This window comes from Sturnus vulgaris, chromosome 1 (assembly GCF_052056855.1).
Source record: "Sturnus vulgaris isolate bStuVul1 chromosome 1, bStuVul1.hap1, whole genome shotgun sequence".
Classification (NCBI taxonomy): Eukaryota; Metazoa; Chordata; class Aves; order Passeriformes; family Sturnidae; genus Sturnus; species Sturnus vulgaris.
The window spans coordinates 39,947,166-39,970,476 of record NC_142243.1 but is presented as its reverse complement, the minus strand read 5'-3'; the positions used below and the strand labels follow the sequence as shown (position 1 = coordinate 39,970,476).

Genomic DNA, 23,311 nt, shown 5'->3' with positions numbered 1-23,311 from the left:
CGATAGCGGTGGCTGTTGTTGCCGCCGCTGCCGCCGCGAAGCGAGGGGACCGGCCCGTCGTCCCTTTAAACTAGCGAGAGCCGCAGGCCCGGCCGGGCCCTCCCTCCCTGCCTGTCGCTGCCTCCCCGCCGGCGGAAGGGGCGCTTTGTGCGGGCCCCTCGGCCGCCCTTCCTCGGTGCCCGGGCGCCGGTGAGCGCGGCGGAGGCGCGAAGGGCGGGCGCGGAGCGGCCCCAGGCGCGGTGTCGGTGCCGGCCCTCCCGGCCGCCTCCGAGCGCCCTCGCCTCGGCTGAGGAGAGACGGGCAGAAAATGGCAAAGTCTGGAGGAGGAGGAGGAGGAGGAGGAGGCGGCGGCGGCGGCAGCGGGGGACTGACTTGGGTGGTGAGTTGTGGGGCTGCGTTTTGTTGTTCGTGGGGTTTGCTACTCGTGTTTTATTATTATTACGATTATTTCTATTTGCGTCCCTTGCGTGTGTGGAAAGAGCGCGGGCTGGCTTTGAAAGGAGGGAGGAAGCTGAGGGAAGAAGCTGAGGGCTGGCGTGGAAAGCGGAGCGCTGTAGAGCAGCCGCTCGGTGGAGGGCTCCGGGGTAGGAGGAGGAGGAAGTCTGGGCTTGGAATCGGTGTTGCAGGGGGGAGCTTTTATACTTGTGGAGGGCTTCTCAGAGTGCTAGGAGCCGTAGGGAAAAGGCCAGTGTGGAGCAAACAGGTGGGAAGCTCCTGGGGGGAGCGGGTGGGTCGTCAGGGCTGTCTTGAGGTCGCTGTCCTCCAAAGCGATGTATGGTCTGTCTGTCGTCCCACCAGAGTTGCTGGTATTGCCTCTTGTTCCTAGAGCAAAGCTTTTGCGGGCTGAGGGTCTCTGTGGTGTTCCCAGTTTCTTTTCCAACTGTGTGACAGGACAATACCTGAAGTTCCCAAGTTTCAGAGGCAGGAAGCAGGAGCTGTGTGCTTGCTATTCCATCTTGGCATTCAGCTTTATCCTCTTCCAAAAGTTGTAACTCCGTAACAGACCCAAGAAGGAGGTGTTTTACTGCCTTTCGTGGATTGGTTGGAAGTATTGAGATTACAGAGGGTGCTGGGGATAACTGACTCTAGAATTGGTGAATCCTTTTGAGCCTCCTTATAGTCCTTTGAGAGTACAAGCCCTGGCTCTCAGTGCAGAGGTGCTCGCCAGTAGTAAGAGTGGATTCCTCTCAGGTCTCACCTGAGAGGAAGGAGGAGCGAAGGTGACCTGAAGGGGTCTGGTTCAGCCAATCGGTAACTCCCCTGCCTTCCTCTTGCTCAGCACAAAGAGGTAACTTCTTTAATGTTTAAGCAGAAGACACTAGATCTTGATGGATAGGTGGTGAGGCATCCTTAATCAGACACATGTGCTTTACAGATATGAGAACTTTTAACAAACCTTGTTAAGCAGACTAAGAGCAAACTTGTTCTTGTGTCCCTCTACATCTTGGAGCTGTTGAAAAAGAAATATTATTGGAGTGAACAAATCCTGTGTGTTCTGATGATGGACTATTTCCATGGCTCTAATTGCTGCGTTTTATGTTGGTAATTCTCTTTAATTTTAAGAAGCTGGCAGCATGGAAAGGTATATTAAAAAAATATGCTAGTTTCTGGGTGTGCCACTTGCAGTCAGATAGTTTAGACATGGGAACATGTCTAAGTTGAGAAGCTAAAATTATTCTCCGTTCTTTCCACAATACTTTGCAATCTTTATCAAATGTGGTCTTTGGATGACTCTTCAGAATTAAGATTTTACCATCTAGGTTCGACCAAGTAATTGAAAGTTTTACAGCTCAGACAGAAAACTGCAGAATGAAGTGTGAAAATTACTGAATAGGCATTTTTATTGAAACATGTTCTTAAATGTAATGGGGTTGAAATTATGGTGAGTCAACAGTTTCCTACAACTGGAAATGATCAAACTTTTCATTCTCTAAAAGCAGTAAAAGTTAAAAGTGTTTTGGTCAACGCAGAGTTGGTGTAGAGTAATAATCGGATTTTAGTTAAAACTGTGTTCATTTATTTTTTCAGAAAACAGTGGGACATTCTTTCTTTCTCTCATGTGCATTTTAAATGGTGAAGGTAGGGTTTCTGAGCCAGCTCCTAAAACCAGACCTGTTCCATGTCAGCTGTAGAACAATATTGTTGTAGCACCGAATTGGATGGGCCCATGGCCAGTGTGCCGGGCTGAAGAAAATGTTGGCTTTGGTGGTGGTTCATTTGTAGATGATCTTATGCTGTCCTCAAGGAGGGTGAGAAGTACAGAGGTAGGGATAGAACAGTTTCAGCTGGCTGGCTTTAATCTGCTTGCCATATATCTGCTGGATATGCAACCACTTGCAGTTTGGTTGTAGGTCGTTTTGAAACCACCTTGATTTCTTTAGAATTCTTGCTAGTGTGTTGAAACCACTAGGATGCTTCTCTGTCTGAGTAATGTATTCTCTGTAGTTTGTGGTTTCTTAATAAGACCACGAGTTAAACAATTGAAGGGTAACTGCAAAAAGTCTGGCCCTAAAGATGAGGAAACATTTAAAACTTGGTGGGATGTTAATTTATGTTTCAAACTAGTAGATCCTGTGTACATAACCTAGTTGCTCACATTTTACTAAAGAGTTGTATGTGCAACTACAGCTTTGAGTGTGATTCAAAGAGCATGTTTGGAAAGACTGGAAAGAATTACATGCAGTTGTGAGAAAGGAAAGGTACTTCCTAGAGAATTTACTTTAGAGTGACTTTTATAATGAGAAATCATACAAGCATCAGGTGATACCTACTTTTACTTTTAAAAGAAAGAGGAATTAAATGTTTATGGAAACAAACAGCAAGTCATCTGTGTGTTCAGCTGTAACAGGACTTGAAGAAATATAACTAGTTAGGCACAATTACCAGTGATGGGAGCACATCAATTCTATCAGTAGAGTATAATAACTGAAAACTTTTATTGGGAACATAATTTAGCATTATTTACTGACGACAAACTAAGATAACTTCTGATTTCTAAAATGTACTTGCTTGGCTTTTTAATAGCTTTTTGTTTTTTCTTGGTCTGGTTGATGATTTTCTGAAATCAGCATGCATCTCTGTACTCTAATGGTTGGTAGAAAGTGGAGTTTTGACGGAGTTACAGAAATTATTTTGGTGGGTGATCTCCAAGAGTCACTCACAAAAGTGGTAAGTTGTATTAAGGGTTAGTTGCAAAATCGTGGATTTGTAACTAGGAGAGTTTTCATTGGTGAAATGCAATGACATTTTCTAATACTAGAAAAACGTACTGTGACCAAAGGAAATAATTCTTCAGCCTGTGTGTGTTTAGGAACTACAGAAAATTAATTGTAATGGCACAGTAATAGCAGTTCATTTTTTTTATTATACGTATGCCTTTTATAGTGAAGGTGAAGTCATTGCAAGTAACTCTTTGAAGTGCATTGGTTCTGATACAATGGTAATGCCTACAAAACTGAGTATTTCGAATAAGCAGCATTTAATCACTTACTTCTGTCAGTGTTTTTAAGACTTTCTCCTCAACCCTAAGAGCTATATGAGCCTGATAAATGTAAAGTGAGAGTACTGATAATAATTTAGGACTTTGAACACTACTTCCACTTTCCTGTCCTTGGTGAAAGGGACAGGTTCTGGCTCTACAAAATGCTAGCTTAAAGTGAATATATGCTGAGTGTTCATGTGACTTCTCTTTTAAAAAAATATAATGAATATCTGCTCCTTATATGGAGTGGAATGGAAATAATGTATATTATTAGTAGCTGTATATTGGTAAGTGAAAAGAATCAGCCTTTCAAATAACCTAAATTCAGATATAAGCATCTTTCAGAAGATTCAGAGTTTACCTTAAAAATAACTTTCAACTTAATACTGTCATTTTTCAAAATATGAAGAATGTGTGTAATTGATAAGATAGTAGGCTCAATATATACATATATATTTATTTTTTCTTTTAAAGCACCAACAAATAAAATCCACCCTAGTCCTATTAAAGGAATATTGTCTTTTATTGTTTGAAATAAAATACTTTTAACTTTGATAAAGAAATAACGTTTTGTTTTGCCTTATATGTTCTGAGAGGATTAAAACAAGTCTTCCCCTTGAATAATGTCCAATAACTTCTAGTGACATGCCGTAATTCACTGGTTATGGCTTCTGCACTGGGTGTTTTTTAACTTCATGGGTAGGTTTTTTGCATCTGAAATTTGAACTGTATCTCTGCTGCCCCAAGGGTCTGCTCGTCACTGCTACACTGAGCTTCGGCTGTTCCTCTGATTTGGGAGCAGGGGCTTTGGGACAGGAGCAGCACAGGAATTCCCTCTTTCTGCCAATATAGTGCTTGGAGGGAGAGTGTTGGGCTATGACTGCATACCCAAGAGTTGTGTTGTGTTACTGCTCTATCACAGGTCTGTTTCTATAAGCTATCAGGGCTCTGCCTGCCTGAAGTACAAACAGTTGGCAGATATAGTCAGTAATATGACCAAATCCTAATGAAATCTTCTGGGTTTGGAAATAAGCATACTGTCCTAGAGGTGAACCAAGGGTAACTAGTTCTTTATCCTTTTTATTGCTGTTCATTACTATGCTGTTAATTTCAAAGGAGGAGTAGGTGGTCGAAGTTCCTACTCCTGACTCCTTAGACCTCTTTCATTGCCTCTCCAGACCCGGGTTAAAGCTCAGAATTAGCTTTCTTTATCTGGATCAGGCCTTCTGTTTCTCCGCGGGCTGCAGCTGGGCTAGGACGCAGTTGTCACATATGTAACACTTGTTACATGTGCTGTTAGTTTGTCTTATCTTTCCTCTGCTACATTGTGGTGTCTGCAGAGCGGGAGGGGCGTGGGGAAAAGTCTTGCGTTGTTGCCAAGCCTTGTTTCAGTGCACTTCTGCTTTACATGAACGTCTTGTTTTTGCTATTATGGTGACCAGACAACTGGGAGGTTTTTTTATCCTGTGTGTCCTTATGCCCCCTCCCCATCCTTTTTTCAGTTATGCAATGAAAGGAAGGTCAGACCTGAAATACTTGCCCCAATGTATTAATATTTACTTTTACTAAATGGAATGTGTTGTATGGGCTTTGAGCTATATAGTTATATCCAATAGTTGAGGGGAAGCAGCATTCCCTCCTGGTCTTGTTGAATTTCTGATTCTGTTGCCCTTAAGGAAGCTGTAAAGAGATGTCATGACTCTCCTGGGTATTCTAGCACCAGAGGGAAATATGCGTGGCTCAGATGGGTGAGTCAGACACAATAGTTCTAAAGAGGGATTCCTCAGATGTTTGATTTGCCTGCCAAAAAAAAAGCGGTTGCTTCTTATCCTCTACTCTCCACACCACCATTCATTAAATACTTTTGTTGTCCAGTCTTCTCCTTGTCAGAGTGCTGAATAATGCAGGATTAAAGAAGTGATAGAGGTGATATCAAGTGGAGGCTTGGTCCTGGAGCAGGATCGGGGCCACGTCTTTGGCAGCAGCTGAGCCAGCCCCACAGCTCAGTGCGTGCATCTGCACCCTCTGTGTTCTGAGCTGGGAGGAAACCTCCTTCTGGATGGTGAAAGAGTGATGGATGCATAGGAGTGGGGACCTAAATTGTGACAGTCTGGGAAGGAATGTATACCTCAGAGTTTGGAGAGGAATTGATTTTGTGGGCAATTACTTTAGGTATTCCGTGAGGAGAGGTCTACGTTCAAGCACGTGCCCTCTGTTAATGTTTGACCTGTGAGATTTGTGTGGTTGTGTACATTTAATTTCTAGGATGCCTGTGCTGTATTAAAGAGTAAGCAAGGAATTATTTTATTTGGACAGATAAAGTAACCCAAATAAAAAAAAACAGTAAGTAGTTTAAGATAGATAGCTTAGGTCTGAAGGAATTACTGATTAAATTTAATTTGCATTGACTTTATTTTTCCAGAACTAGGTTTTTACCTTGCATCTAAACTGTCCTATGTTTAGGCAGTCTGCAAATGCATGTTTATGTTTCAATTAATGAAAAGCAGCACATGTAATTCATAGCTGATGGATGGGAGCGATTCCATGCCTGGGAGTGAGTTTTTATATATATATATTATAGATCATATATAGAAGACTCAAGAATGAAAACTGCTACAGAAAACTTAATTTTCCTTATTTGAAACAGTAAATTTCTTGCCAGCCACCCACAGTGAAAATATTCTGCACTAAATAGGTGCTTTGAATGCTTTCAAAAGCAGTTTGAGCAAAAAAAATACGTCATTCTAAATGTGTATAACTGTGAGAAGATGTCTCTTGAAGATTGCATGCTTGGAAACATAGTGGTGTCTTCTCAAGTACTTGCAAATTTCTGTGTACTGGAACACAGGTTTTTTGGAAGAATGTATTTTAAGGCTGGTTATTCTAGATTTAAGGTAAATTCTAAATCAAGGCATATAAAATGTTATTACACAACTTTAAAAATAAATACTAAAATTTGAAGTATATATTAAGTTCTAGCAATAAAACCAAGGTGTTAAGATCAAACACCAAATATTTATTTGTGTCGCAAATATAGAAGGAAACTGTTCCTCATTAGTGAAGTGATAAACCAGCTCTTAGTAGTTTTTATTCAAAAGTGTTTCCTAACTGCTTTCTTCAGGTATTTCAGTAATGAGTGTTCAAAAATTTGGTGTGAAAAGCAGGAAAATATTCCTCCTCTCCTTGACAAGTGAGCATCAGATCTGCTATTTTTAAAATTTCAGTGTGATTGTAAATGCTTTTACTCTTACGAACTAAGTCCTTTAAAGTTGTGTTTTGAAGTGAGTTGTTAACTTGGTCTATGATATCAGCTCATCTAGTTTCATTTAATAAAGCTATTTTAATATCCTGTCTGTGTCTCAATGCAATTCCAATTTACATAGAAATACAATTTGGCCCTGAAAGTAAGGCACTACTTCTACTTTTTTTTTATTTTGTTAAAGTGATAAATCTGTGTATTAGTTACACTATGCACGTCTAGCAATTTTAGTGTTTTTTTCAGCAAGTAAGAAAAAAGGGTGTTAACTAAATTAGTGTAAAATGTACTTGACCTAGAATGTGTTTGAAAGATTCAGACTTGAATGTCAGATTTATGTTTTCCTTTGGACATAACTTTAAAAGCTACCTTAAAGGAAAAAAAAATGTAAAAGAGGATTAAAATGCGTAATTTACTATTTTTTTTCCTGATTTGTGAAGTCGAATTGCAGTTGAGATATTAAACAGTCCTCCTCTCAGTCATGGATACTACATGTCTTGATTTCTTTTGCTCTTTTTTAGTGAATGAGTGGGCCTAGTTAGTCTTGGGCTTCCTGTTCCTTCTTCAGACATGGGAAACTTGTGAGAAGAGCAAATGTATGAGAAACTGGGCAAATGTCTACCTTAGTGAGGTGCCAAAAACTCACCACCTTTCTCGATCTGTGAAGGAATCTTTAAGGAGAAAGCAAGAAATAATATTTTCTTGTCATGACAAAATACAGGAGCCATAAGATAACACTGAGAAGTTATTTTCCTATAAATCAAAAGAAGCTGAGATAAAGTAGAGGGGGAAAAAATATAAAAAAGCTCTTGCAACCAGATAACTTGATATGTAATGTTTCCATAAGAGCAGTTAGAATTCGGGGGTCGTCCCCTAAGCAGAACATCTTTACTTATGAGAAATGGATAGCGTGAGCTTCACTGGAGATATTTCCAGCTAGCTCTGGGCTATTTGGAGCTTTTAGGGATGATGGTGTAGTAGTGTGTGAGATTTCAGTCCTGTGTTTATTCCCCAGTAGTGTGCCATGATATAAAGGTACAAGAATGGCCTGGTGTCTGGGGAAAAATAACTTTGTCTCAGTCCGGCTGCTCCCTGAAGTTATTTTATGAGTCTTTTATATGGTACCTTTTATGGAGAGGTTGATTCTTCTGCCTGCCAAGACACAATTCTTAAATAGCAAATTAAAGGGTAGAGTTTTGATGATCTTCAAGATTGTCAGCACTTTTAATGAACAATCCTGAAAGGCTTCTCCTAATGGCTTCTGTAGGAATGTTATTGTGGGAGGATGAGTGGCTGAGGAAGAGAGGGGAGTTTTGGAACAGTGTTAAGGGTTTATTGACTCATTGATGCATCTGTTTTCCTCCTTCTGAATTGTTGTCAATGTCTGCAACACCAACTCTCTATTCCTTTCTCATGGAATTTACTACAGGATTGAGACTAGAATTTGTAGTATATTAGTGAGGCTTATAAAACATTTCAAGGCTTGTAAAGTCTCTAGAGGAGGAGTAGATGTTGCATAGAAGGAGCAGAGCAATTAAAGTCAAGCAACTTTTTAAGAAACACTGGATTCATATTTATTTTAATATGGCAGAAAACAATAGATTTTTAAACTAGAGAATACCAGAAAATGTAACTGCATTACTGTAGGTTCTTCTAATTATAAAAAAGTAGTTTTCAGTGTGGACCAAATGTAGTATGGGATATGAATGTGTAGAGTTTGTTCAATGTTTGGGATAGTTTTCTTAAGAGGAAAAAAGCTCATTAATTTTCATTTACGTGGTGCCTTGTTTTAAGTAAATATGTTGCTATTGCTTTTCTGTGGAAGGTTTCAGGGAGCAGACTTCTAATGGTTTCTATTGATCAGATTGCATTCCTTTTTAGGGCACTATGTGTCTTGAAAGCATGAAAACCCTATGTATCACAGTCAAGGTGTTTTATTATTTCAGTGCAAGGTAGACAGCCAAATAACATAAAGGCATGTTATTATAAACAAACTCTAATGTACTGATAGCTGTTACATTTGTGAGAGTTTAAGAATTTGTTTCTCTTGTTCAGGAAAGGATTGCTTCTCACTGAAGAGTGCAGTTGGAAAAGTTACCTCTGAACAATATTTGGGCTCTCCTCTATGACTGATGTAGTGTGGCTGGTAGTCCTGAACTTGACCAGAAAAGTCTGGGTTTGGGGTGCTCTGTGGAATAAAATCTTCATGTGTGCCAGTTAACATGAGCTCAAAAACTACCCTGTTGGATTTGTTCTCTCCATGTGCTGTCTTGCAGCATGAACAGCTTGAATGTTGCCTTAATCCTGCCCAAAGTTTTTCTAAAGTTTGTTTGTTAATAATGAAGATAGGTCAGCAGGGAAAAAATACCTTGCAATATGATATGGGTTCAATCTGGCTATAGAACCCAGAGCATTTGAAAGAAAATATCACAGTGCCGATGAGATACTTGACATACAGCCTGTATGGGTTTCAAAGATTTTATTTCTCAGAAACAAAAATCTCTCAGGTTGTGGGAAGTAATACTTGCAATTGGGAAATGGAAGTGTGCTGGGAGTTTCACAGTGCTGAAACTAGTGATGCAGTAAAGCATTAGAAAAAGGTCAAGGATGTGGGAAACATTGAGTTATGACGAGGTGCAGCCAGATACTGATAACCTGAAGTTCAGGTGTCAGAACCTCTAACTTTTTGATTCTTGGCTAGTGGAGGGCTTGTGTGTGAGCTGGCTGGTGAAGCAGTGGATGAAACAGATTTGATCACTGTCATCAAATAGCTTCATCCAGTGGTTCCAGAGACCTTTACCAGAGACTGTTACCAGAAGCTGTAACAAAACAGTTATAAGATGTCTTAAAGTAGAACATTAATAAATTCTTTTTTATGTTAGAGTATTTTTCCCTTATTTGTCTCTGAATTTTGGCTAGAAATAAGAGATTCTTAGAAGATTAGTCTGTTACCAGATCACCCATGGATATACTTTTTGATACTATGTGAGCAGCAAAAAATTTTATATTGAAATAGAACTTGTCAGTGGATAGACAACTAAAAAATTTCAGACCAACAGAAAAATTTAGCAATAAAATTCAATTTAATTGTCATCCTGCAAGGGCAAATATTAGACACCTGCTTTTAAAGAACATAGTAAAGATTAGGATCTGAATGCGTTGCTGGTTGTGTACAAGCCTGTGCCACATAAAGTGTAACTGTTGCTATACTAACTTAATATGACTGAGAGTGAATTAATACTTTAAACAATATACATAATTTTCTGGTCAGAAGTAATTACAGTGAGCATACATGTTTGCACAAAGGTGTTATTCTTCAAAAATGATGGAGAAGCAAATCCCTGAATTTTTATTTAAATCTGGTGTGCCTCTATGTTGTGTATTAATAATCCTAAAATAAAAATGATGCTACTTTTAGGGTGTTTAGGTATTTACTAGGAAGATAAAGCCCTGTAATTCCAGTACTGTCATACCTATTGTCAATCTAGCAATGCCTATTGAAAAGTATGGGGTTTTTTTAACCATATCCTCCTAGCTGTATGTTTCTGCTCTTTTCCTTGCACCACTAACCTGTCTGATTCTCTAACAAGCTTGTTCAGAAAAGTGAGCTAGTGGATAATTGATTACTTCTGGTTGATAAAGAGTGGGGAAAAGCTGTGTTTGCTGTTTGCTCCCTGAACCAGATTGTTGTGAGGTGGATTTGATTCCACTATAAGGAGCAGAGGAGGGAAGAAAGAAGGAATTTTGCCCTTTTGGCAGCAATCAATAGTTTTGGTTTTCTATAATAGGGGGATCTGAACATTCTGAAGCTATTCTATAACTAGATCACCATCACTAAATGCTATGTAATTTGATGCTTTCAGAGTCCAGAGCGAAGTGCCAGAATCAGGGGATTTAAAAAAAGAATTAAAAAACAAATTAGGAATTTAAAATGAACAGATGGATTAGTGTCATTGGTGAGACTAGTTCTGGGTGAATTTTTCAGGAACTCCTTTCCATGATCAGCTTTGGGAAGGATGTGAGAGATTTAGTTCATGTCACTAACGGTATGCGACAGTCTATAGAAATTTGCTGTTGTAAAAGGGAACTGTTACTTTTGTGTGTTTTCATCTTGGCAGGAGAGCCCAACCATTTGTTAGACACAGCAGGAGAGTGGTTTATTTTGAAACTCCCTCCAGTTTTGTTTTCATGGTGGGAGGCATTCTCAGCCAGAGTTTTCTTTGGGAAGATTGCAAAATGTTTAGGTAAAATTTTATTCCTTGTCTATTTTTCTATGGCAAGAAGAGACCGTTATGATCCAATATGATACCCTACAGTCAAGTGCATGTTATCTATAGAATTCCCTAGTAATTATCACATGCCACCTATACACTTTTTTTATTATAGCATATCTCCCTCAGAAGAGGTAATTTTGTTTTGAACTGTAATCCCTGGATTTCATTACTTAATTAACCTCCCAAGGTTTTACAGCTTAATTACACTCAAAATTTACTGCCTTGTCCCACTAAATGTGCTTATCCTACACTTTATTTAAGGAAATGTAGGACACATAGCATGTACTTTTCTAAATTGTTATGTCCCAGGGCTGCATTTGCCTATTCAGGAGTATGTATCAGGAATATTCATTATATGGAGTAGTTTTATGAGTTTAAGGCAGAAAAGACAAAGCCAAAGGGAAGGAAAGAAACTTCTTGTTCACCTACATATTCTCTTCTAGACCTCATTTATGCTTGTCTGCCAATGTGGAAAACAAGCCCTTTTCTTGCCACCTAATAGGGGTAAGAAGGAATGGGCACACTAAAAAAAACTGATTTGTTAGTGTTCTTGTATGTATGTTGTATGTAGTGTTAGTATGTTGTTACTGTTGTATTCCAGCAGTGACCGGTACAAAATTAATTTTGTGTAACTGGGGAGAGACATTAATATTAACATTTTTCAGGTCCTTCAGCTTTCTATGGTATGGAAGTCATTGCTTAAGTAAGAGTAAAGCCTTCACTTAAAGTAAGGAGTCAAACCAAGGATGTATATTCCACCCATGGCAAGACTGAAACTGATGATGAAACCTGCCTTCTTTGTTGTAGCTTTACATGTTATTGTGTCTTTAGATAGGAATAGCTTTTCTCTGGTGCTGCCAAAACTAGATCAAGTGTGTATTAACATTTAGCTATATCAAGTACAGATGTTTGCAGCATAAGTAACCAAACTCAGCACGGTGGCTCAAAACACAAAGAAAGATGGCATGACCCAGTTTTCATTACAAAAAGGTAATAAAAATCCCTAACTTAATATGGATGTCATACATGCCTTGTTATACACAGAAATGTCAATGGGTGAGAACACAACATGAAAAAAAAGGCAAGATGTGAAGAAAGAAGATGCCAAAGTGAATTACGTGAGTTCATGGGTTGAAGGTAGACAGTAAAAGCCTTTTTGTCAAACTGTTGTCTATCAGCTGCTGCTTGGGTTCTGCCTCTGGAGATCACCAAATTAAAAAATTACTGCAGGTTTCACACAGTACTAGATAAATTCATGGCAAAAACAACTTCAGAAGGGATGATCTGCAGACATTGCAGTCATCTTGGGGAAAGCAGTTGCTGTGGTAAGACCTGGTTGTGACAGCGTGCACAATAGTCGTGATACGGTAACCTATGCAGCAACTGCTGTCAACTGAGAATTGGGGTTTTTCTATCCAGTTGTCCCTGTGCTGTGTTTAAGTGCATGTAGGAAGCTGGCACCATCAAAGGTCACTGTATGAAGTATGACTGCATGTCTTTGAAGAAGGATGAACAGTGCAATAGGTTGTAGCTTTCCCAACTACTTAAGCATGGTCTTCTTGCTGACTTATGGATACGTGTGTATTTATCATCAGTCTGGAGGGTTACAAAGTCCACAAGATTAGTGAGAATTTGTAAAGTCTTGAATGTCACAAAAGCATTGGGAAAGTCATACACGGAGTCTAAAAAATAATGAAATAATAAAAATTTGGCAACATTAAAATTGCCAAGCAAGCCTTGAACATTGGGTAACCTGTAAACAAACAAGCAAAGAGCAGTCTTGCTGTGAAGCAGAAGACTTAAGCCCTTTGTGACACTTGGTTAATTCTCTTTAGGGTTTTCTCATGAAACAACAGCTGGTGCTGTTTTGAGAAGTGTTATTGGAGCTTTAACAATATGAAGATCTTTCATACAGGACAGAATACAAAAGGCATTCTTGAGACAATTCCAAAATATACAGCAGAGATTGTCAGTTAAACAGCACTGTGGTTAAGTGCTTGCCCAGTTAAAAAAAATGTGGGGGAGGACTTTCCTGTTGCATTTATTTGTATTTTAAGTAGTAGAAATCCAGAAGATTAAAACACTTAAATTTTATTTGGGTTTTTTATCAAGGAATACAAAATGTGAAGACTGTGGAGGACGTTTGTGTCCATAGATCTCTATCCTGTGTTTGGTGATAAAAATTTTCTCTTTTTGTTGGCCTGAGTTCTAAGCATCACTTGAACTCTAAAAATGCCCATTTGAGATGAAGATATTCAGAATTGGTTTTCTGGGTACAGCACAGCCCAAAATGCTTGACCTTGGAAACTGCAGTCCTGTGGACTTCTGATCCTTGCATACATGCATAATTACATTCATTTGTATAGTTGAATACTTTTGGGCTTTTCTTTTATGCTTGTGTTTCAATAGCGTGTTAAATTGGTTCTGAATGTTTATAACGGGAGGTTTTTTTGCATGCAGAATATGTATGAATCTTGAAGCATTGTATGAATAAAATCATACATCATGAATAAAATCTGTCCTTCTCTATGACAGTGAAATGAACATTCAAGTTTGGCATACTTTGTGATGTCTTAATAAAAACTATAGCATTAAAGTTCTTTAAGACTACTTTTTTCCTTTTTTTTAATCATTCAGCAGAAAGAAAATATGCTGATCTTTTGTGTATTATTCTCCCTTCTTAAATTGTACATTGTGTTCCAATGAGTGTGTTATAAATGATAATGGACATAAGTGTCCCAGGGAGTACAGTAGTAGAAGATCCTTACTAATGCTGGCCTACAGCAAACCTTGAGTGTCCCCAAGAAGGGACACTTCTGCAGGGTTAGCTCATTTTAGGCAGCAGAGTTTGTTTAGGTGTGACCTCCCTTGTCTGTCAAAGTGACAACAATTTGAAAGTAGCATCTCAACAGAAGATATTTGATACCATTTATTAGTGATAAATTGGAAAGTATCAACTCCTCTAAGCTGTCAGTAAGACTTTCACTGGAAAGCAGAAATGGATTTCCTAGTATTGTATTAAAGGCAATAGCTTGTAGAAATCCCTTCCCAATATTCTATTCTGTAATAATTTTTCCCAAACTGGAGTTACTTGGTCACAATTAAATAGACTTTTGCTAATCTTCTGACTCTTACTCTGTCTCATAGCATTTTTGCCGTCAGAGATAGGAAAATTGTAGCCTAAATTTTTAGGCTAAGGTTTAAGGTCTCACTTTGTGTTAGTTTGTTTGCCAAGTTGTGATGTGTGGTTAGATCCCAGTCCTCACACACTGGAAGAGTAGAAGCATTTTGGAGAGCTGTCTCAGAACAGCCCTGAGAATATTATACTGATATACATGGCAGCTGAAGAACTATCGTGTGCTAACTGCTGATCACAAACTTCCCTGGCTGTAAAAACTTCTTAAAGCCTAAGAATTGAGAGCAACTGAAGCAGTTCTGTTCGAACAAGATTTTGATGGTCTTTGCCCCTGGAATTCTATTGCATTCTATATCAATTGCATCTTCTCTATTCTATTTTTTACAACACTTATTTAAGCTGAGAAGTATTATATTATTTTCCTGCTAGTCACTGGTCCCTTCAGAACAAGTGGACTTAGTAAAACAGTGTTAACAGAGCTATGGGACCAGTACGTGAGCTAAGGGTAATTCCTATGAGCTATGATGTCAAAGATGATAATACAAATATTTATATACATGTACAGTGAAACTCATTGGAAGCCTGGACATAATTCACAGAACTACTTCAAAGGAAAAAAAAATATGTTGCAACTATTGGCAATGCTTCTTTAGTAACAATTCTTATTCCTCCTCTTCCGTGTATCAGTTTAATGCATCTTTTTACAAAGTTCTGTTCCTTCTCTGCTTGCTTAGTTGATCCGTAGCTTGTATTTTTAGGGTGATGGTGACAGGGTTATCACAGTTTAAAACCAAATAACTGTGAAGGCTAAATTAACTTGGATACCAAAGCCCTCTAATCACCCATGTGATTTTTCAACTTCCCTGTTTGGCAGAAAATGAGATAGACTCCAGAAGAATAGTCATGAGAGCTAGTGTTTTGGTTCCAACTATGCTGCATGTAATCCTGGTGCCAGATTGTGAGGTTCCCTGGGTTCTTTCCCCATTTCTTCTGGATGCTGTTAGATACAGGAGCAGGCATGAGAGAATTTTATTCTCATTTGGCATGTTCAGGTTTCCTCGTGTCCAAATAATTGGTTGTTGTCATCACTGGTGCACACAATCTGCCTCTCTCAAAGTTCTGGAAATGTGTTTCCTAGAATTACCATAAATAAACCAGGAAAATGTGATCTCTAAATCTGGAGGAGAAAGGTAATTTCCCATGTTATGAATAGAATTAAATGCTTTATTTTTGTGCTGCCTGGGCTGGGTGGGAGGAGCTGTAGAGGCATCAAAGCCTGAGAAGATAAATTAGATTAATATGTGGAGAACTGTGTGCTATAGGTTGATGTTTGGCCTTTCTGATGCTGCTGAAATTGTGTGAGTTTAGTGTCCTTTTGCTCCTTTTTCCTATGGATTTATGTGCTTTCTTGCCCTTTGCTTACAGTGCTATCTGAGGCTGCAACAAAAGCTAGATCGAAGGAGAAGTGATTACACTTCCTTTTGGCCACAACATTTACATGATGACTGGTTAATTGAGGGTGGGAGTTTAGCCTGTATTTACTTTACATAGACACATATTGGAAACAGCTAAATGAGAGGGAAAAAATTTGCCTGAGTGGCAAGTGGGTTTTGTGCTCATTATTTGTCTGGTGATGGTTTCTACTGGTCGTGTAACACCTGCTTCAGAATTGATAAACCTGTGAGAGAAGTATTTCAGGTACTGAGTGGGTAGGGACAGAATTTCTTACGTCTTCTAGCCAGGCAAATCATGTCAGTTAAAGTTACATTTACTGGCATTTTAAAGATAATTCCAAATTATAGATAGGAATGCATGCTGTAAAATGTCATTACTAGTCTCTTTGTGTACATGGTTTTACTGTCTCAGAATAGGGCTAGTCTATATTTGGTTGTTCTGAGACTAACCTTTTTTTAAATGTGGTTTTCATTCAATGGCAAGGAGGTATCTATCAGGAAAAAAATTGCTGAAAGTGCACCAAATCTCTGTATCCCATCTCCCTCCCCATCACAAAGGGGTTACTTTGCCATAAAACTGTTCTTCAAGGTATTTTTCATAAAATCCAGACAGATTAGGCTCGAACTTTGTTTAAATTCCAACATTAGCCTATGTGATTCTCTCTTCTTATGGTCCTTGGCTCTTTTCATAGAATCATAGAATGACCTGGGTTGGAAGGAACCTTAAAGATCATCGAGTTCCAACCCCCCTGCCATGGACAGGGACACCTTTCACCAGACCAGGTTGCTCAAAGTTCCACCAACCTGGCCTTGAATGCTCCCAGGGTTGGAGCATCCACACTCCCTCTGAGCAACCTGTTCCCGTGCATCACCACCCTCACAATAAAAAATGTCTTCCTAATACCTAATCTAAACCTACTCTTTTACTTTAAAGTCATTCCCCCTTGTCATTCCTCTATTTGCTCTTGTAAACAGTGTCTCTACTTTCATCATAAATCATTCTGGGATTGTGTCAGGTTTGATCACTTCAATAGAGAATGTAATTATAGTAATTGAGAAGCCGGTAGAAGAGGCATTAAATGTTTTTTAAATCCTGCTGAATGAATTGTCCAGATTACAATGTTAAAGTGTAGTATTGCTGCTACCATTTAGAGCAGTATTCAGTAGTTTGGATACAAATGCTTATGCACAAAATTGATGTTGTAAATACTTAACCTGAAGAGGTCGGTGCTCTTTGTGCTCTTGTTTCCTTATTTTGGTTTATTGTGCTTAGTAAATTGCTAAAGTTTGAATATGCAACAATTTGTTAAGAATCTGTCATGTAATCTGTTGATTTTTTTCTCTATTGAAAGGGTATCTTTATCTTAATACATCTGAAAACTTAACATTTAGATTACATGCCAAGTTTTGATTGTAATTTAAATCTGTCAGATTTTGTTTATATCTCAAGAGTGACAGATTGAATGAGGTTGATTGTTGGTTTGGTTTGTTTTTTTAGACATTATTTGATAATCAGATGAATGCTTCAAAAAAGGAAGAATCAGAAAGCATTAATAAAAATGACACTTCAAAGAAGATGTCTGTTGAGAGAGTTTATCAGAAAAAGACTCAGCTTGAGCACATCCTCCTCCGTCCAGATACCTACATTGGGTCAGTTGAACCCTTGACTCAGGTAAGTGTCACTAAATTTACAATCTTCATGTTTTTTATTGTTTTAATGAAGAAATGTCTGTTCTGGCTATTAAATAGATGCATCTCTGTTTTTCTCATTATTTGGAATTAGATAGTTAAAAATTGTGGTCTTGTTTATGTATGCATGTGTAGGAAGGGAATGAGACTTGCTTTAAGGCAGTGAGTGCTTAGTTCATCTGAAAAGATAGGATCAAAAACCAATGAAATCCAGTCAAAACACAAACACTCACCTGTGTGTAAACAGACAGCTACGTGTGTATAGGTCTGTGCTCACAAACACGCCTATGTGCACACACGTATGTATATTTGTAAGTAGCACTTATTCTAGGTCCAAAAATGCTTTGGTCTCTTTGTTTAGGTAGAGAACAGGGAATTTAAGCCTCCTGCTGGCAATTTCTTCAGTTGTTTTTGTGAAGTTGCAATTTGCTTTGGACTTCACTGTCTGTACTGTTGGGAGTTCTCCGCCAAGGAGAAAAGAATGGATTTTCATTATGGAATTCTTTGTGGGTACAGCTATAACTTTTGCAGGCTTCTGCTTTTGTCTTGTATGGCTGCAGTAATCAGACTGTAAGAGGAAAGTTCCTGAAGGAAACAGATACTAGAGAATCACAGACTGGTTTACCAAGGCAGTAAATACTTCTATTTTATTTTGTTTCCACATAGTTAATGTGGGTCTATGATGAAGATGTGGGGATGAATTGCAGAGAAGTTACCTTTGTTCCAGGCTTGTACAAGATCTTTGATGAAATTCTTGGTAAGTATTTTTAACAATAATACTGCCTTAGCATTACAGACTACAAGGTTTTTTTGAGTGCTCTCAAAGTACATCAACTTGTATCTAAGTTTAAATCCCAGACTCGAGTCCCCCTAAACTACAGGGCATAAAAATTTAGTGCATTCTAGAGCTATAGAGCAGTCTAAAAGGGAAGAATTTTCAGCTGAACTTTTAAGAAAGTGTAATTATTTGTTATTGAATGTCCAAACTAGATCATTTTTTATGATCAATAGTGTTACAAGATTTTTATTCTGTGAAGCGTTATTGGGGCTACAATTTAAAGTAACATTTGAAAGAAGATTATTCGTCCAAAAGAATGCAACTTCTAAGTTGTCTGAATGTTCACTAAGAGCATCCTTTCATCAATCATTAAAACTTCCTCCTTCTATACAGAGGGATAGTGGTGGTAGTTTTTATGGATCATTTCTAGACTTCAGACAATTGTAAAATAAGTAAGTATCATACTGCTGTTAAAAAGCGCTATGACTGAGGCACAAAAAATGATTTTTAGAAAATTTTGTCAAAAATTCCCTGAGTTACTGTGACATACTGGTTAATGATATTCTGTTGGTGACAGGCACACACTAATCAGCAGTAGAGATGTGGAATATCTGAATACTGTGCTGTCTGCTGAACTGGTATTTGGTGTAACTGACATGAAATCTTGGACTTATCAGCTTTTATGGAGTTCTGTTTAAAGGATTGGTAGGATTACCTCATAAATTAAATTATGTTCTACTGAGGTCAGTTTTGTCATGACCTTCATTAGGTTCACAACCGTATCTAAAATTGCTTTACAGCATTGCTGTCTTTGAGGCAATAAGGACTATATATTTACTAGGTAGAAAGAATGCTTAATTTCTTTTCAAATATTATATTTAACTTATTACTTAATTTGATAAGCATGGAAATGAAAGCCTTTAATCACTTCTGGTTTTGAGTGCTGCCTCATAGATCTAAGTTTTTTGTCTTTTCATGTTAGGGAGACCACTTCCATTCAGAAGGAAGATCAGTATTCTGTCATTATTGGAGTACTTCACGGCTTATTGCTGCTTTATGAAGCACTGATAAGTGCTCCAGAGAGTGTGGTTTAAGAGTGTGGTTTGAGAGCTAAGGAATAATGAAATAACATGAAAATGGGACGTTTTAGCTATGCATGCTTTTGAATGAAAAGCATGATTTTATGATTTTAGCAAACGCACCTTGAAATACCTGATTTTATATTGAGGTCCTTGTCAGCCGTTAAGATATTGTACTTTGGTGTTTTGGGGTTTTACCTTCATCTGTTTCATGGATGATGAGACAGATGCTGAAAATGGCTGTAATGTGTTTTCATGTTTAGTGGCCACAGTCACATTTCTGCTTCCTGTAGTTCATATACATTGCAGTGCAGTTTAATTAAATTCTGATCAAATGTTGATTTCCAGTTATCCTTGTTTTGATCCTAAACTGTGTAGACTGTTAGTTACAAGTCTTGCAGGGTCTTTAGAGAGAACTTTTGCTGCAGTCAAAACACTCCTTAATGGATGTGACTTTTTGGGTGGGTTTCAATGTGTAAACTCTGGTGATGCATATAAGTTTCAAGGGTTTTTGATGTACATGCTGCAATAAATATCCAAAGAACAACAAGAGAAGAATGAAGTGCTCAGTATGTTAAGAACAGTTATGAGCTCACAAAATGCACTTCTATATTTATTCCTGAGATAGTCTAACTGCTAGAAATAGAATCAGTAATTATAAGAAGGTTGAAAAATATCTTCTTGTAGATACTTGGTTGTATTTTTAGACTCCAGTGCTAAGATACAAAATATATACAAAGAGCTACCAGATTAAGAAATACCTGGACTGTTGTAACTGGTGGTGGAATATGTATAAAATCAGTTTTACAGACCAAGAGATTAATAATTGCCTATGAAGTGTTAATTTGTGCTACTTTGTTTCATAGTAAATGCTGCTGACAATAAGCAGAGGGACAAGAATATGACTTGCATTAAAATATCCATTGATCCGTAAGTAAAAGCATGTTTTCATTTGCTTTCCCTGCCAGTGCTATTGCAGTTTAGATTTGTACAAATGATTTTACTAATGAAATTGAATGTCTTGAAAACAGAATATTCTTGGAATTATTTCTATTAGCTTAATATTTTAAGATGAAGAGGTGAATTGAAAGGGGTTAACAGTAAGTGCTGCCATTCTGAATTTATAATAATTGTTTTCCTAAACCATTTGTTAAAATTTGAATGAAACTTAAAACCGCAAGTTCATAAAATTTGTGATCAATTGAAAGCTTGGCAGCGCATAACTATAGCCAGCCAGGTTCTTTACAAATCTTAAATACCAGCTTTGAGGTTTTGTAACATAATTTTGCCCCTCTTGAACTTCTGTGTTAACTCCTTTAGCATTAGGATAAGACTGTTTGAATTAGTCGTCTATATCACACTGAAACTTCATATTACAAAAAACATTATTACCATGTTTTTTGAAACTGAATACTTGAAGAGATAATTTCTGGTGAAAAGTACTGTATTTAAATAGATGCTGATTGGATTCCATTAATAGTACCTTTTCAGTGACATTTAACTGAATAATAAATTATTTAGAAAGCTATTTTTCAGACCTCACCTTTAGGATAAATATGCTGAGAAGTGATTTTTCTGCTTTCATCATGGAGTGGGAGTGAAATGGTAAATGTGTAAATTTGCCTGACCTGTCCTGATTTTGAACTCTCTAATACTCAAAAATGTTCTGTGTAAGAGCTAGAAATATTAATGATGCCAGATATTGATGGATTTGACATTGATGCATAAAATAAGTCACAATGTTTGTCATAACTCAGAAATAACAGTTTTAAACAGATGATGACTTTTCTGGATGGACTTCAATGAAACCTTAAAAGCTGCATCTCTAACTTGAGTGTAATTCTGTCACTAAGTGTCAGGATCTTGTTGCAGTTCATGTTGAATGTGAAAGCTCTTCAAACAGACTTTTGGGGGCTATTTTTGTTGTATGAAATAGTGTCAGGTATGGACAATTAAGCTCCTTCTTCCAAGGCATCTAATAAACAAAAATAAGTGGAGTTTCTTGTAATTAAGATTGTTAGAGCTCTAAGTAAATGTGGTAAGAGTATGGTTTTTTGCTGTATTTTTGTTTAGTTATTTTATTTAATGTGTTTAAACAGGTATGCAGAAGTCTGTTTTCAAGATTGCATTCATTTGCTTAATATCTTCACTGTTTTCTAGGGAATCAAACATTATCAGCATATGGAATAATGGAAAAGGGATACCAGTTGTGGAACACAAAGTAGAAAAAGTATACGTACCTGCTTTAATCTTTGGGCAGCTACTAACGTCCAGCAATTATGATGATGATGAGAAAAAAGTTACAGGCAAGGCTATTTAATGTGCTTTGTTTTATTCAGTTAAGCCATTGTGTGCCTCTTCACTATGCTTCCCCTTCTTAATTTTTCTCTTTCTTTTCTATTTCATAACAGGTGATTACTCAGTCACCATTACTCTATAGGTTTTTATTAGTGTAAGAAGACTTAAAGGAAATAGCTTACTTTTCTTTTTTTAATACAAATATTTACAGAGAACTTTACATTTACATCTCCAATGTCAGTACTCATTATTGAGTAACAAACAACATACTTCTATATTTTGATTGTAATGTATATGAGTGTTTAAACACTTCTGCTCCTGAAATGCAGGAAAAAATCAATTTGATAAATTAGGATATGATTTATTATCCTAAATTTAAACTGACCCTAATTTACTATATGTTGTTTTTTTCCAGGTGGACGCAATGGCTATGGTGCAAAACTTTGTAACATATTTAGTACAAAGTTTACAGTTGAAACTGCTTGCAAGGAATACAAGCACAGCTTTAAGCAGGTATAGAAATGTTCAAAACCTCTTTCCTTTTTTTTTGCTGTAGTTACAGGTTTAAAATCTAACACATGTATTTCAGGAGTATTTAACAAAATGGATAATTTCTCATTCAAAGGGATGTGTAGAGTTTGCATGCTAGGTTAGTTCAGTTGGTAAAAATTGGTATTTCTATGTGTTAGGCTTTTTGGGTAAAATAGTGCTTTCTTTGGAGTATTAGGTGAAAAAACTCCAAAATTTCTGTTAAAACTGAAGTATATTCATGTACGTGTGAAAATGAATATATTCAATTCAAGCATTTTGAAATTGCTGTTCTATAATTTGCCACAAAAAATCTGTTTAGCTATGCAAACATGGAAACAATTATCTATGTAATTTTGTATGGTGTTAAGAAAGAGATTTTTCAGTGTTTATATCATGAATTTAACTAGTCCTATGTGGACTTAAGTGCAAACCACTAATTTGAACCCATTGCTCACTGTTGGCATACAGACCAAGGGCTGAATGTAATCAGGTCTGCTCTATATAACTTTGAGATGGACACCTTTCAGTTTAAAGTACTTTGGCAGAGTATTAGATACCAAAGTTCCTTGGTTTTACTGTCTTTCCCAGCTGGAGGCTTTATTCTCTTACTTTCTGGACAATTAACTAATTTCTGGTCATGCTTTCATATCACTACATAAATAATACACTTAATCTGTTATGCCTGTCTCTTAAAAAATATAATATTTTATGCTGACAGAGGGCAAATTAATATTGGTCTGAGTGTATGTTTTTGAAAATGACTAAATGCTTTACAACTTAAAGTACCAAGTTTTCAAGTGTTTTCAAAATCTGTGAAAATTTATTAGAACTGAACTCTGATATATGGTGTGAGCAGACGTTCTGCTTGATCATGCAGATGTGCCCACGTTCTTAAACAGGGAGCAATACAAGACTCCTGAGTCAAGTCTGAACACCTTGGGGATTGTTTTTTTGGCACATTGCACAGGCACCAAGATGCTGTCTTGGAGACTACTGAGTCTCTGCACAGGGACTAGAAAGCCTCTCTGTAGAGGTGTGTAGTAGATTGAAAGTGTTAAACGGATGGGTAACAAGGACTGTAATCCCAGCTCACTTGTATCTAATTTATTAAGTTCTGTGGGAGGCTCCATTTCCATTAGAATCATGTCCATCAATGTAATAACACCTGCATGTTTACAGAAACCACAAATGTGCTACCACTTATGCTTGTGCTTACCTTTATATATCAACTAACTTTGTGTAGTGTTTTACCAGAGGAAACTGCTAAGGGAAGTTGTGAGCTTTTTGTTGTGTAACTGTAGCAATCCCAGCATAGCTGGAAAAGGGAATAAAGGA

At 37.5% G+C, this 23,311-nt stretch overlaps 1 protein-coding gene across 2 annotated transcripts in view; it reads left to right on the top strand.

Moving 5' to 3' along the window:
- Nucleotides 1-242: 242 nt before the first annotated feature.
- The window catches only part of TOP2B (DNA topoisomerase II beta), a 59,180-nt gene continuing 36,111 nt past the window's right edge, over nucleotides 243-23,311 (top strand). Inside the window, exons 1-6 of one of the 2 annotated variants that reach the window (XM_014887276.2) lie at nucleotides 243-379; nucleotides 17,100-17,273; nucleotides 17,957-18,047; nucleotides 20,014-20,077; nucleotides 21,308-21,453; nucleotides 21,861-21,958. In XM_014887276.2, coding sequence (XP_014742762.2) covers nucleotides 308-379; nucleotides 17,100-17,273; nucleotides 17,957-18,047; nucleotides 20,014-20,077; nucleotides 21,308-21,453; nucleotides 21,861-21,958 — 645 coding nt within the window. In that variant the 5' untranslated portion in view covers nucleotides 243-307. The remainder of the gene's footprint in view (nucleotides 380-17,099; nucleotides 17,274-17,956; nucleotides 18,048-20,013; nucleotides 20,078-21,307; nucleotides 21,454-21,860; nucleotides 21,959-23,311) is intronic. The other variant, XM_014887275.2, reaches the window with a different exon arrangement.